This window comes from Mesoplodon mirus (genome assembly GCF_964341445.2).
Source record: "Mesoplodon mirus genome assembly, chromosome: 3".
Lineage (NCBI taxonomy): Eukaryota > Metazoa > Chordata > Mammalia > Artiodactyla > Ziphiidae > Mesoplodon > Mesoplodon mirus.
The window spans coordinates 120,489,598-120,501,657 of NC_138978.1; the positions used below are offsets into that span (position 1 = coordinate 120,489,598).

The 12,060-nt window shown below is 55.4% G+C and overlaps 1 protein-coding gene across 3 annotated transcripts in view; it reads right to left on the reverse strand.

Moving 5' to 3' along the window:
* Positions 1 to 402: 402 nt before the first annotated feature.
* MEF2D (myocyte enhancer factor 2D) overlaps positions 403 to 12,060 on the reverse strand; it is a 31,696-nt gene continuing 20,038 nt past the window's right edge. For all 3 annotated transcript variants that reach the window (XM_082615976.1, XM_082615974.1, XM_082615975.1), the window contains 7 exons: positions 11,125 to 11,335; positions 10,858 to 10,914; positions 9,021 to 9,211; positions 7,093 to 7,222; positions 2,939 to 3,161; positions 2,159 to 2,465; positions 403 to 1,832 (listed from right to left, as the gene is read on the reverse strand). In XM_082615976.1, the coding sequence (XP_082472102.1) occupies positions 1,821 to 1,832; positions 2,159 to 2,465; positions 2,939 to 3,161; positions 7,093 to 7,222; positions 9,021 to 9,211; positions 10,858 to 10,914; positions 11,125 to 11,335 (1,131 nt within the window). In that variant the 3' untranslated portion in view covers positions 403 to 1,820. The remainder of the gene's footprint in view (positions 1,833 to 2,158; positions 2,466 to 2,938; positions 3,162 to 7,092; positions 7,223 to 9,020; positions 9,212 to 10,857; positions 10,915 to 11,124; positions 11,336 to 12,060) is intronic.

The window sequence follows — 12,060 nt, forward strand, 5'->3', positions numbered from 1 at the left end:
CCTGCATCAAGTGTCGGAATACTGCAAGCGGCTGGATCATAGAGGCAGGCAGTGTCGCCCACCACAAAACCGGGCCTTGTCTAACTCTACTTTCCCACCAGGATGAAACCCCAAGGGAGCACTGCACCCCTTGGGCAGAGGGGCTGGGCTTCTTATGTGAAGGAGTGGGGCAGGCCCCAGTCTGCCTGCCCAGGTCACCCCAGGACAGGCCCCTTAGGGCAGGGGGTAGTGGCGGATTGCGGGCCGGGGGCCTGCCCCCTCCAGTTTGATCTGTGATCCAGCCTGGGGTCTCAGGACCCCACACTTTGGCTGCCCCCACTGGGGAGGCAGTAGAGAGGGCGGACTTGGGGGGAGGGGAGGGGAGCAAGAACAACAGCAGAAGAATCTCATCTGTACAGTACGGGCCGTTTGAGTCATTATTATTACAATATACTTTGACAAAAATAGAATCTCATTTCATATCAATACAACAACAACAAAAAAAAACAGTTTCCTGGACTGTTACACTGCTAACGTTTTCCAAAGGTTGCTATTTACAATTACAGTAGCCAAGACAGAAGGTGGGATGCGGCCTGGGGGTGGTGGGACAGGAGGTAGCGAGACAATGAGGGCGCCAAGAGCAGGGAGGTGGGGTCAGGAGCGGAAGGAGCTGGGAGGAGGGCTGGGGAGAGAGACCGAGGAGGAAAGAAGGGAGGCAGGCCTTTTGCGGACCTCCTCCATCCCCTCTCCCACCCTCACACACCACCCCAATGTCCACTCCTCTGGGGATGTGTACGTGCAAGGAAGAGCAAGTCCCCTCACTCACGCTAGTCCCTGGATGAAAGGGTTTCCAGTCCTCAGGCACCCCGGGGTGCCTGGGGCCGCCTCCTGCTGAGCCACTTCACTCTCCCCAGTTCTCCCTGCACTTTGTGGCCAGCTTTACAGGGCTGGTGTCAACTGAGGGACGGGGAGCTATTGCACTGTGTATCTTAGAGAAAGTGCTGGGGAAGGGAGGGGGCCCCCAATTCACCCCCTGCCCCAGCCCTTCTGCCCCTCCTCAGCCCTCTCCTCATGGCTTTCTGTCTTTCTCTCCAACTGTGCTTCATAGGGGCCCCACCTCAAGCCCCTCCCCTCCAGCCTCGATTCCCAGGCAGCCTTCCCAGCCCCAAACCTCGGCCAGCACCCGCACACCTTGGAGGTGCAGATCACACAGGAACCAGTTGAGAGTGTGTGGTGTGTGTGCAGGGGCCTCTGGGGCCCAGGCTTGGGTATTCTGCCCCGTGTGCCTGTGGCCACAGGAACAGCCGAGAAGCAGAGACCTTCTTCAGAACCTCTGCCTCACTTTCCCCCTGAAACACAAAACCACCCATGAGGCTGACTTTGGGGTTTCAGTCTATTGTAAGGGGTTTTTGTTGTTTGGTAGTTTTTGGTTATTTCCCTCTGTCTGGGGGATGGGGTGGGAGGGCCCCGCATGCAGGGCTCGGCACCTGTCCTTTCCCAAGGCCTATCGGGCCCCCCACCCCCTCCTGCAGCATATGTGTACAACGTGCAAAGTGTCCCCCCCTTCCCGCAAAAAAGAGCCCCCCAGCCAGTGAAACTGGTGGGGGGTGCAGAAAGAGGGGATGGGAGCATCCCCCTCTCCAAAGCGAGAATCCAAATTAAAAAAAATATAATAATAATAATAATAATATAATAATTATACACAAATGTAACCGTCAACAGGACACGGAGCACAAGAAAGGAAGTGGGGGTCGAGCGGGAGGAGCCCAGGACAGGGAGGGGTGGGCGGTGAGATTGTCAACTCTTCATCAGGGAGGCTGAGAGGAGGGGAGTGGGAACCGTCACTTTAATGTCTGTGAAGAGAGGAGATGGAGAAGGGGGTGTGAGGGCATGGCCCAGGCTACGGGGTATGTGCCCCCCACGTCCCTCTCCCAGTAGGGCCAGGATTCTAGTGGCAGGGCCAGCTCTGAGGGGAGGAAGTCATCGAGCAGAAGGACTGATGCTGGAGGGAGGGGAGATGGGCCTTTGGCAGGGGTGAAAGGGTGTCGGTGCTGCCCCATAAGGGCTGATGGAAGGGCTAGCTGGCCACCTCTTAGGTAGGAGATGAGACAGGCTGGGGGCATATGGGCCAGTCCCTGGGTGTAGCAGACGGCAGACTGGAGGGGTGATGCTACAGTACCCAAGTATCGAGCCGCATCCTCTTCACAGCTGAGCCCTCAGCCTCAGGCTCTGGGGCTGGGCGCAGCAGGCCCAGTGTGGGCCCGAAGTCTCCCCGTCCATCATCCCGGTCCCCCGTCTCATAGGAGGCCCCAGCCGGGCTGCTGAGACTGTCGCCAGGCTCAGGGCGGGTAGCCGGAAACACAGCTGGAGGGGGAGGCGCAGGGCTGCGCTCACGGCTTGGGGACACTGGTTCCGACTTGATGCTGATGTGGGGGTGGGTGGTGACTGTGAGGGCAGCACCCACATGGGGCAAGGGGCTGCCGGGGCTGGAGACAGGCAGTGGGCATGGAGGACACGGGACAGAAATAGAGGAGGTGAGGGACAGAAAAAGTGATGGGAGGTCACACGACAGGGAGTGAGAGAGGACAGAAAGTGAGAGGATGGGGGTTGGGGGTGGGGTGAGGCAAGTGGATGGAGACAGAGGCAGCAGAAGAGAGAGAGGGCCAAGTGAAGGGAAAAGAAGGAAAAGTCACATGAGTTGTCTTTCCATCCCATGTCGTCTTCTGCAGAGCCGGGAGGGCCCCACCCCCCACCCCAAGCCCGGGCTGGCTGGGGAAAAGGCTCAGGATGGCTCTCCCAGGCCTTGACAGGGGACGCCAGGGCTGCCACTTAGTGGCTTACGTGCTGTCCACTGATGACAGACAACCTCAGAGGGATCTCAGCTCTCAAGAGGCCCCTCCTCTTCCCACCCCTCAGCTCCCCCTTCCCCAACACTGGCGGGGCATCCCCTGGGACTCACATTAGGTTGCTGAGGGACACGGGGACCAGGTGGGGCTGCTGCTGAGGTGGCGGCTGGGGCTGCTGGGGAGGCTGGGGCTGCGGCTGCGGCTGGGGCTGCGGCTGCGGCTGGGGCTGCGGTGGCTGCGGCGGCTGCTGCCAGGCGGTGACACTGCCTAGCGACAGCCCCCCAGGCGAACTGAAGGCCGGTAAGGAGGAGAGCTCTGCACTGGTCAACTGGTAATCTGCATGGGATGGGGAAGAAAGTGCGGGTGAGCTTCTTGCAGTGGGAGAGAGGACCGAGGCTCCCATGGGGGAGCCGCCTCCAGGACTATCAGGGTGGGGGGAGTTGTTAACAACAAATGTGAATAATCAAATAAGCCCGTACAAATTCAGTGAAGATGGCACTCAAAGCAACGCAAATCTTAATAACCACGAGGTGCTGTTTTTTAACAGGATGCAAAGAGAGGTGGTTTCTAAAAATAGTGTTTAAATTTTTTTTTTTTTAAACCATGTGTAGGTATCACTTTTAGAATGTCAATTTTAAAAAGGAAGGCGAGGGACTTCCCTGGTGGCGCAGTGGTTAAGAATCCGCCTGCCAAGGCAGGGGACACGGGTTCCAGCCCTGGTCCGGGAAGATCCCACATGCCGCGGAGCAGCTAAGCCCGTGCGCCACAACTACTGAGCCCGCGCGCCACAACTACTGAAGCCCGCGCGCCTAGAGCCCATGCTCCGCAACAAGAGAAGCCACTGCAATGAGAAGCCCGCACACCGCAACGAAGAGTAGCCCCCGCTCACTGCAACTAGAGAAAGCCCGCGCACGGCAGCGAAGACCCAAAGCAGGCAAAATTAAAAATATAAATAAATAAATTTTAAAAAAATAAAAAGGAAGGGGAAAAAAGGTAGGTAGGGAAGGTCTCATATATGTCTAATTGTCATCTCTTCAACTGCCAAGTCTTCAAGAGCGTTTCTGAGATTAGAAGGGAATGGTGGGAAATGCTAGGTGAATGGCGCATCTGAAGCAAATGACTGTAACTACCATTCCACCTTCCTCAAAGTCCCTGAGTCTCCTGAAGACTGTCAACACATAAAACAGGTAGGAATAGGTAGCAGCAAGCGTTCGGGCTGCTGTGCCCACAAACCCAGAGGACGCACATCTGCCGCCCAGAAGGGCCTACAGAGCAGAGGGGCTGTGAGCGAAACAGGCCTGCGGTGCAACTGGCCAAGGTTCTGGTGGATTTCCCCATGAGGTGGCACTCGTTGTTTTCAAAATTTCTGTCTTAATGAAGAAACTGCGATGTTTACACTGTCACAGAACAAACAGAACCATGAAATGTTTCACAATTTACACAGCTCTGTTATGTTTCATGCTGCAGCCTGTTTGGGACACTTTAGAAAATGCCTTCCCTGAGGAACACAGGCCGACTGCACCGTGGTGTGATGAGGAGGGCACACCCGCCAGTCTTCCCAATGCTACACCACTTGCTCCTACTTGAGGGGCCATCTGCTCCAGCCCTCTGTCTTTACTCAGGGAAGACAGGATTATCTGTGTAACAGAACGGTAAGGTGAAGGGCATGAGCGATGGGGTCAAACTTCCTGGCCACCTCCACTTACAGTCCATGCGACCTTCGGCGAGTTACTTAGTCTGTCCATAAACTGGAGGCAATAATCCTGCCTGCATCACTCAGCTGCTATGAGGACTGAGCACGTTAATACACGCGAAGTATGTAGAACAGTGTCTGGCATATGATAAATAATCAAAAGATTTACCTGCTGTTATTATTAATTTACAAATGAGGCGACTTGCAGCCTCAAGTTTGAGGAACTTTCCCCAGGTCACAGAGAAAGCCAATGGCAGAGCTAAGACACGACCCCAGGCTTCTTTTATTACCTTTAAATCTCACTCTATAGATGGTCCACGCTTGCCTCTGGTCTCATAACAATGTTAATTAGCCAGGAGTTTTGAGATGCTTACATTTAAAAAGCAGACCAAGGGCAGACAGGGGCCCCTAGGACCAACTATTTACAGCATTCACTTTACAAACAAGGAAACCAACCCTGAACAGTGCAGTGTTGCCCAATGTCCCCCAGCCAGTGCATGGCAGGGACTCAAACCCCAGTCTTGCACTTTCCCACCACACTCCAGCCCTGTCTACCTGGAGATCTGGCTCCCCAGCAGGCCCCTCGGTCTTCTCCTAGAGTGACCAAGCCAGACCTCTGCAGCCAGTGTCAATAAGGGGCCAGGTGTGTCCCTTATCCATGATATTACCATAGGCAGATCACCCCCAGCCGGAACTTGGACTGGGGCCAAGCACGGTAAATAGTGAACAACTAAACAGCAATGCGTTCATTGGGGATTTGTTTATATACGTAGGGTCACCTGAAAACACCTGCCGTTTAAACCGAGGTCTGCTTAACTACTCCTGCAGCAAGAGGAACTGGAGCCCTTGGTTTCTGAGAGGATGTGAGAAAGCCCAAACACTTCCCAGCAGGGCTCCAACGGCAGGCCCAGGGTCAGAATCTGCTTTCACACCAGACTGTCAAATAGAGTCTAAAGTCTGGTCTTGCTGAGCGCCTGTCGCAGGCTCACTGACACCCACTAACCTGCCTCCTGCTTCACAGAGACTGGCGGAGGACCTGAGAAGACGGCAGGAAACCACCACCATGGGATCCCCAAATAAACAGCAGCTCCTGAAAAGTGGCCTGTGCTGCCCTCTACCAACCGCCCCCGCTGGTAGGGCTAGAAGGACCTCAGAGACCTCCTGTCCACCCACAACTCACAGATGAGAACTCCTACTGGCCCCTGAAGGTGCGGCCATCTGAAGCAGTCCTCTCTGAAGCTGCCCAAGGACATGATAACTTGGGAGTGGGTACACACATGGGAGCACACACAAGGGACAAGGGACTTCACAAGACACCTAGGTGATAAAATCTGGACACCGACCCACATGCCACGGTCTGGCCTCTCAACACGAGGCGGTTCCTCCAGCTCTCTTACCTGCCCCAAAGGGCTTTCCCACACACAGGGTTGGGTTCTGGATTTTTACACACAGGGAAGAGGTGGGATTTTGTGGGTATTTGTACTGGTGTCTGGGACCTACCTAGCATGGTTCAACTCTGGAATGTGGGCTTGGGGAGTGGGTAGTTTAGGGGTCTTTTGGTCTAGTCTGATCTCACCACAGAACAGCCCTGATGCAAGCCATTCACAGGTGAGAAAAGCTGGGGAACATCAGAAGCCTCTTCAGTGGGAGAAACAGACCAGGTTCCCAGCCACATCGATGCTCTGAAACAAGGTGACAAGGCATTTCCGCACTGGGAAGTCCTTCCTGACACAGCAGCTTGGAATGCAGGCAAGGATGGCTGAAAATGTCACAGACTGTTCCTGGGAGGGTGTGAGTGGGTGACAGAGGCCAGGACAGCCCTGGGGACCCAGGACGGCCCAAGCACCGGGTGTCCTTTCTGAATTTTTCTACCCAGAGGTCTCTCCCATGTCTCCAAGTGACTCTTCACCTTCAGATCCCCTCCCCAACTTTCATCAGACCTCCTCCTCCCTTTCCCCCTCATCATTCCACCAAGCCAACATCACGGTGAGAGACCCCCTTCTTCCTCCTTCGCCCCGCCCTGGAGTCCCTACTTGGCTTTCCCAGGAAGCTGGATAAATCTTCCTGACCATGCTTCCTCTCGGGTCTCCTCAGCCTCCCTGTCTCTCTCTGTCTGTCTGTCTCTCTCATTCCTTCATTCTTCTCCTCCAGGAAGCCTTGCTGACCTCGGCATGCTCCCCTCCCCACCCCCCGACCCTGGTCAGCCCGAGTCACCCAGCTGCTCAACCCACCTCAGATGGGAGCTCCCCAAGGACAGGGCTTTCCCTCTCCATTAGGTCCTATTTAAAAATAAGGGATACTCATACCCACTTAAATTTGATTTTCAGACAAAACAATGAATAATTTTTGCACAAGTATGTCTTTGAGACAGTTCCAGTAACACCATCACCATGTGAATGGCATCCGATGTTACTATTTGCTAAATCTGGCAACCTTAATTAGGTAGGGGCTACCCCAAATCAATGGCCCTCCTCAGATTGGGGCATCCCCCAGAGAATACCTCGTGTTCCTTCTCTGGTCCCTCCTGTGCCCCAAGGCCAAGTGCACACAGCTACATGTCACATGAACACTCACCTGTGTTGTAGGCGGTGGGCATGGAAGAGAAGGGGAGGCCCTGGCTGAGTAAACTCGGTGTTGCCACGGAAACCACTGGGGTGGTGAGCGAGTGGGTAGACTGGGAGACCCCAAGGCGCTGGGCATTGTTCTGCAGGAGAAAAGAGTCTGTCAAGAGGCGGAAAATGGGAGGGCTGCTTTACCCAGGCCCCCCATTCCAAGGATAAGCTGGGGTCCCTGAATCTCAAGGCCCAGGAGGGATGCCTCAGCATGGAGGCCCCGCAGACACACAAACACACACTGGTGCATTCACAGAGACACTGAGATCCATGGAGACATGCACATACAGATTCACTGATGCCTACACACATGCGAAAAGGAAAGTACATATGCTGGCCCTGGGGCCCCAACACCAGCCATGGGCCCTGTCTCCATCCTTCTCCTGGTTAGTCCCCGTAGAGTCTACCCTCCATCCGTCACACTGCAGCACACGCCCTGGTAGAAGTGTGCTGGCATCTGTGAGGGGAATGCAGGGCCTGGCGTGGCGTGTGCCTGCGTGTACGCACACACGTGTGTGGGGCTGTCAGCTCCATCTGCCGCTGAGTCACTTGTTTATTCCAACTCCACGCTGGGGCCGTAACTGCCGCCGTGTTGGCCGCCAAAGCCTGCCTGCCTTTTCCAGCCTCTCTGGCCTCCCGTCAGGGAGTTCGGGAGGGAGGAGCCCCCGCCCCACTCCTGGCTGAGGGTGAGGATGTAAGCGTGTATATGTGTGACAGAGGAAGAGCGCTGCGTATGCCTCTGAGTGTCTGTAAGACAGGCTGCGTGCAGGAGGGAGCACCAGGAGAGAGGGAAGCAGGGAAGCCCCTGACCAAGGACAACTCTGGCCTTGCCTTGGGCCTCAGCTTTCCCTAGAAAACCGACTTTCCTGTCCGGCTGGCATGCCTCCTAAGGAGGTCCCTGTCCTGGGTGGGCATGAGTAGAGTCAGAGGGCAAGCGCAGTCCAACCCTCAGTCCAAGGGCCTAATCCAGGCACCCAGGGATACACTGAGATGGGACCTCTGAGGCCTGAGGCAGGCCCACTCCACTGGCGCACGTGCACGCGTGCGCACACACGCACATGCACACACACACACACACAAAGATGTGTCTGCATGAACGCAACATCCCATGAAAACATCCACGGACACTCAGGTACCTACACATGCATCGAACCCCTCGCCCCCACCCCGTTCATCTCTCCATCCCACCTGGCACTGAGCATAGCTCTTGGCAAATAACCAGATAAACAAACACCACACACTACACACACAGGCGAAAGGACAAAGGCACACACATACTCCATGCTGGGGGACCGCAGAGCAATGGGCTAACCCAGAATTTAAAGCCACAGCAAACATCTCATAGCCTCACTTACCAGATCTAAATGGTCCTCAGTCTGGGAGCAGAAATAAAACCAAGGGGATGGTTCAGTCTCTGGCCCCTGCCCTCCCCTCACGCCCCTGCCCCCACAGCCATGCCGTCTACCTCTTTGCATCGGAGCAGGATGGCTCTCCAGCCTAGAAGGGCAGAGCTCTTCACTGTCCTGACTGACTTCCAGAAGATGCTATATCCCAATGCCCACCAGTTAGGATATCCTCACAGCCTAATCCTCATCCCTCTGCTGTAAAGGCAAATGCCTCTGATCATCCTCCTATCATCATCAGGGAACCTTCTCTCCCACCTCCTGTCCCTTTTTACCGCCCTTGAGACTGGTACTTCCGTGTTCCAACCTCTTGTAAGGCCCTTCGGGAAGGAAGAGCTCATAAAAAGCCACGATTCCACGATCTCTCTAGGGAGGTCCTAACTGTTGATTCTCTCTCCTGCTAGAGGTCAGCTCTGTCCTCCCACCCTACTGCTCCCCACTCTCCCATTCCCCAGCCCCTGGCCCTCGGTCCAGACACCCCACTCACCAAATGATGCATTAACCCCTTTCCTCCCTGGGAAGTGATGACCCTCAGGTCAGGCTTGCGGCTGGGGGCTCCAAGCTGGGCGCTGTGGGTGGGTGGGGGCGGAGACTTGGCAGGGATGACCTTGTTTAGGCTGTTGCCATTGGCCACAGGGAGGAGGCCAGGGGAAGCCCGGGCACTGACGTAGCCGTTCCCTGGAAAGGTGAAGAGATGAGGGTAAAAGGAAAAACATGGACCCACCACTTAGCCCTGTTAACTGCTCCCAAACCAATACTCCTGTCACCCAGAACTTCTCAAAGCCATGTTCAGACTTTGAGTGGCTACTGAGTTCTCTCATTTTCCCCTAAAACCACCCTGGTCTTGGGAGTAAGGAGAGAACACTCCTTACTCCTCAATCATTGGGTTCATCCCCCTGCCTCTAAGCTACATGTGATGGGACTGGGTAGTAGGAGCTGGTCTCCAACGACAGGAAGTCCAGCATCTGCCCCCAACTGGGCCCATAATGACGCAGGTTGGAGAAGGGTGGCAGCCTGGAAGTTGAGACTCAGTGTGGATCCCGGTCACGAGGGCAAATCAACCACTCAGACCGCTCCCCTCGCCTTGAGCTCGGGATGCTGGGATTTGGATAAGCCCGTGACAAGATGACTGTAGCTCTGGGAAAAAGACGAGCCATTCACTTGCAGTGCTGGTGTTACTGGAACTGGGGGACTGATGACATAGCTGCCACCAAAATTAGACTGGTAACAACAAGCAGAATAACCATCTTTTACATTTGTTCCACACTCCATAACCAACACAGGGCCTTCACACGCGTATCATCGTATTTAACCCTCACACTAACCCTGCAAGACGGACAGGACATGTATCATTAGCCCTGTTTACAGACGAGGAAACACCTGCCAACCGCTGGTTGGGAGAGGTGCGATGACCTCTCCAGGGCCACGCAACCACTTTCTACGTGTTGCGCTTGAGGGCCTAGAAGTATCACCGTTCCCTTAAGGTCTGCAGGCACTTCACTGGAACTTTCCTTGGAGAGGGAGGGGTATTCACCCATTCCCCCCATTTCCTGCCCCCTTACACAACTGCTGCCAAGGAGGTAGTACGTGGTTCCTGGGGCCAAGCTGGGGAACTCTAAAACCCAGAGATGTGGGGGTGACCAACGTCAGAAGTATCACCTTGCCCTCTGCCCTGAGAGCACACTGCTTCCCTGGAAGTATGTGGCTGCCTCCATCCCAATTCCCGGATCACTCTGGGAATGGCAGGAATGTTGGGGTGACGTCAATGGTGACATTCGAAGTCATAGTCACCAGCCGGACAACGGCACAGGGCAGGAGGGGCTGTCAGCTGCTGGGGGGGCGGGGTGGCATGGAGCGAGCAGCCTTTCTTCTGTGGTTCATAGACGTGTGCTTACAAGTGCACATCTAATGTCTGGATATTTCCATAAGAGTGAGAAAATGTCCGTACGTGTGTAAGTGCGTGTGAGTCTGCGCCTCTTATCTGTCGCCAATGTCAGATATTCGTATCTTCCAGATCCCAACCAGACGCCCCCCGCTACTGAACTGGAAAAATCTGGAACCTCTCTTCCAACTAGAAATGTTGGTCAGTTCTCAGAGTTTGCCCAGAATTCCCTGAGCCTACATCTCTGCCAATCATCCACACCAATCACTGCTACAGACAAAAAAAAATCCAGGGGCTTAAAAATCCTCAGACACTACATCCAGCTCAGGCCCTGGGATCTTCCTCTCCCCTAATCTAGGTCACTCTCAGTCCCTGGAACACCTGAGGCCACCGAGCAGGCAGACCCTGGCCCTCCCCCAGGCAGAAGGGCAGCTTTACTCACCGACAGGGCTGGGGCAGGCTCCGTTAGCACTGTTGAGGTCTCCCCCCAGCATGGCCCCTGGGGGAAAAAGAGAACCATAAGCCGACGGGACACCCTCTTCCAGAGTGAGTCCTGGGAACTGGACTCACTGGGAGTCACAGTCCCTTCCCTCTGGAATCACATACATGGGAGAGTGCTATGGCGGGTGAAGGGAAACAGTCACTGTGGAAAATGGAATCCCAAAGTCTCACCACACCTCATTGCCACGTCACCTACCAGATCACTTACCTGCGCTGGCTGGCCGCTGGGGCAGGCCGGGAGACACACTGTTCCTCTGTAGTGCTGGCTGCTGGGGGGACAGGAGCCGTGGGTCCGTGAGGGATGACGTCACCAGGGAAGGGGTGACCAGGGAGCCGCTGGGATTGCTGAACTGCAGTGAGCTCTGATTGGACACGGGCACCGTGACGGGCATGGCAAAGTTGGGGGCCGGGACAGCTGACTAGACAGAAGATGGAGAGACAGGGTCAGGCCAGGGTGATCCCTTACCCTGGACTCACTTTGCCTGGGAGGGCAGGCCAGGGTTCCTCTAGCCTCTGGGCTGTGCGTCCTTGGGCCAGTAGCTCCATCTCTCTGCTCTGGAACCCCCTGGAGTCATGCCTGCCACTCCCACCAAGGAAGTATGCTGGCTGGAGTGCTTTGGGATCCAGCTCTGGCCCAGAGAATGAGAAGAAGGCTCTTCTCACTGCAGAGAGACCCAGGGACACCTGGAACCCCCCTAGCGGAGGTGGGTTAGTCCTCAGCCAGGCAGGACACACAGAGAGCAGGTTAGAGGCCCTGAGTACAGACCCAAACTCACACACACAGCTGTTAAGGATGAGCGCGTGGGTCGGGGCGTCACCTCACTTGTCGTCTCTCATCCGTCTGCCTGCTGCAGAGGGCGTTCACCCACCTCACTGCCTTCCCCTTCAGCAGGAGTCTCTGCCTCCCCTTGACAGTGCTATTGAGTAGCTTGGGCTGGGGGTGTCAGAGCAGGCCCAAAGGGGCCTCTCCCCAAAACAAATCTGGACAAAGAGCACATTCTCTACTTTCCTGTCATCTAAGGGTCTCAGGTCATCTACACACTTCTTGCTGTTGAGGGGGACACTCCAGGCCTCTCCTGGCTTATGCTCCATCCAAGATGAGTCTCAGCAAGGGTCATGGGTTTATCATGACCAACGTCAGAGG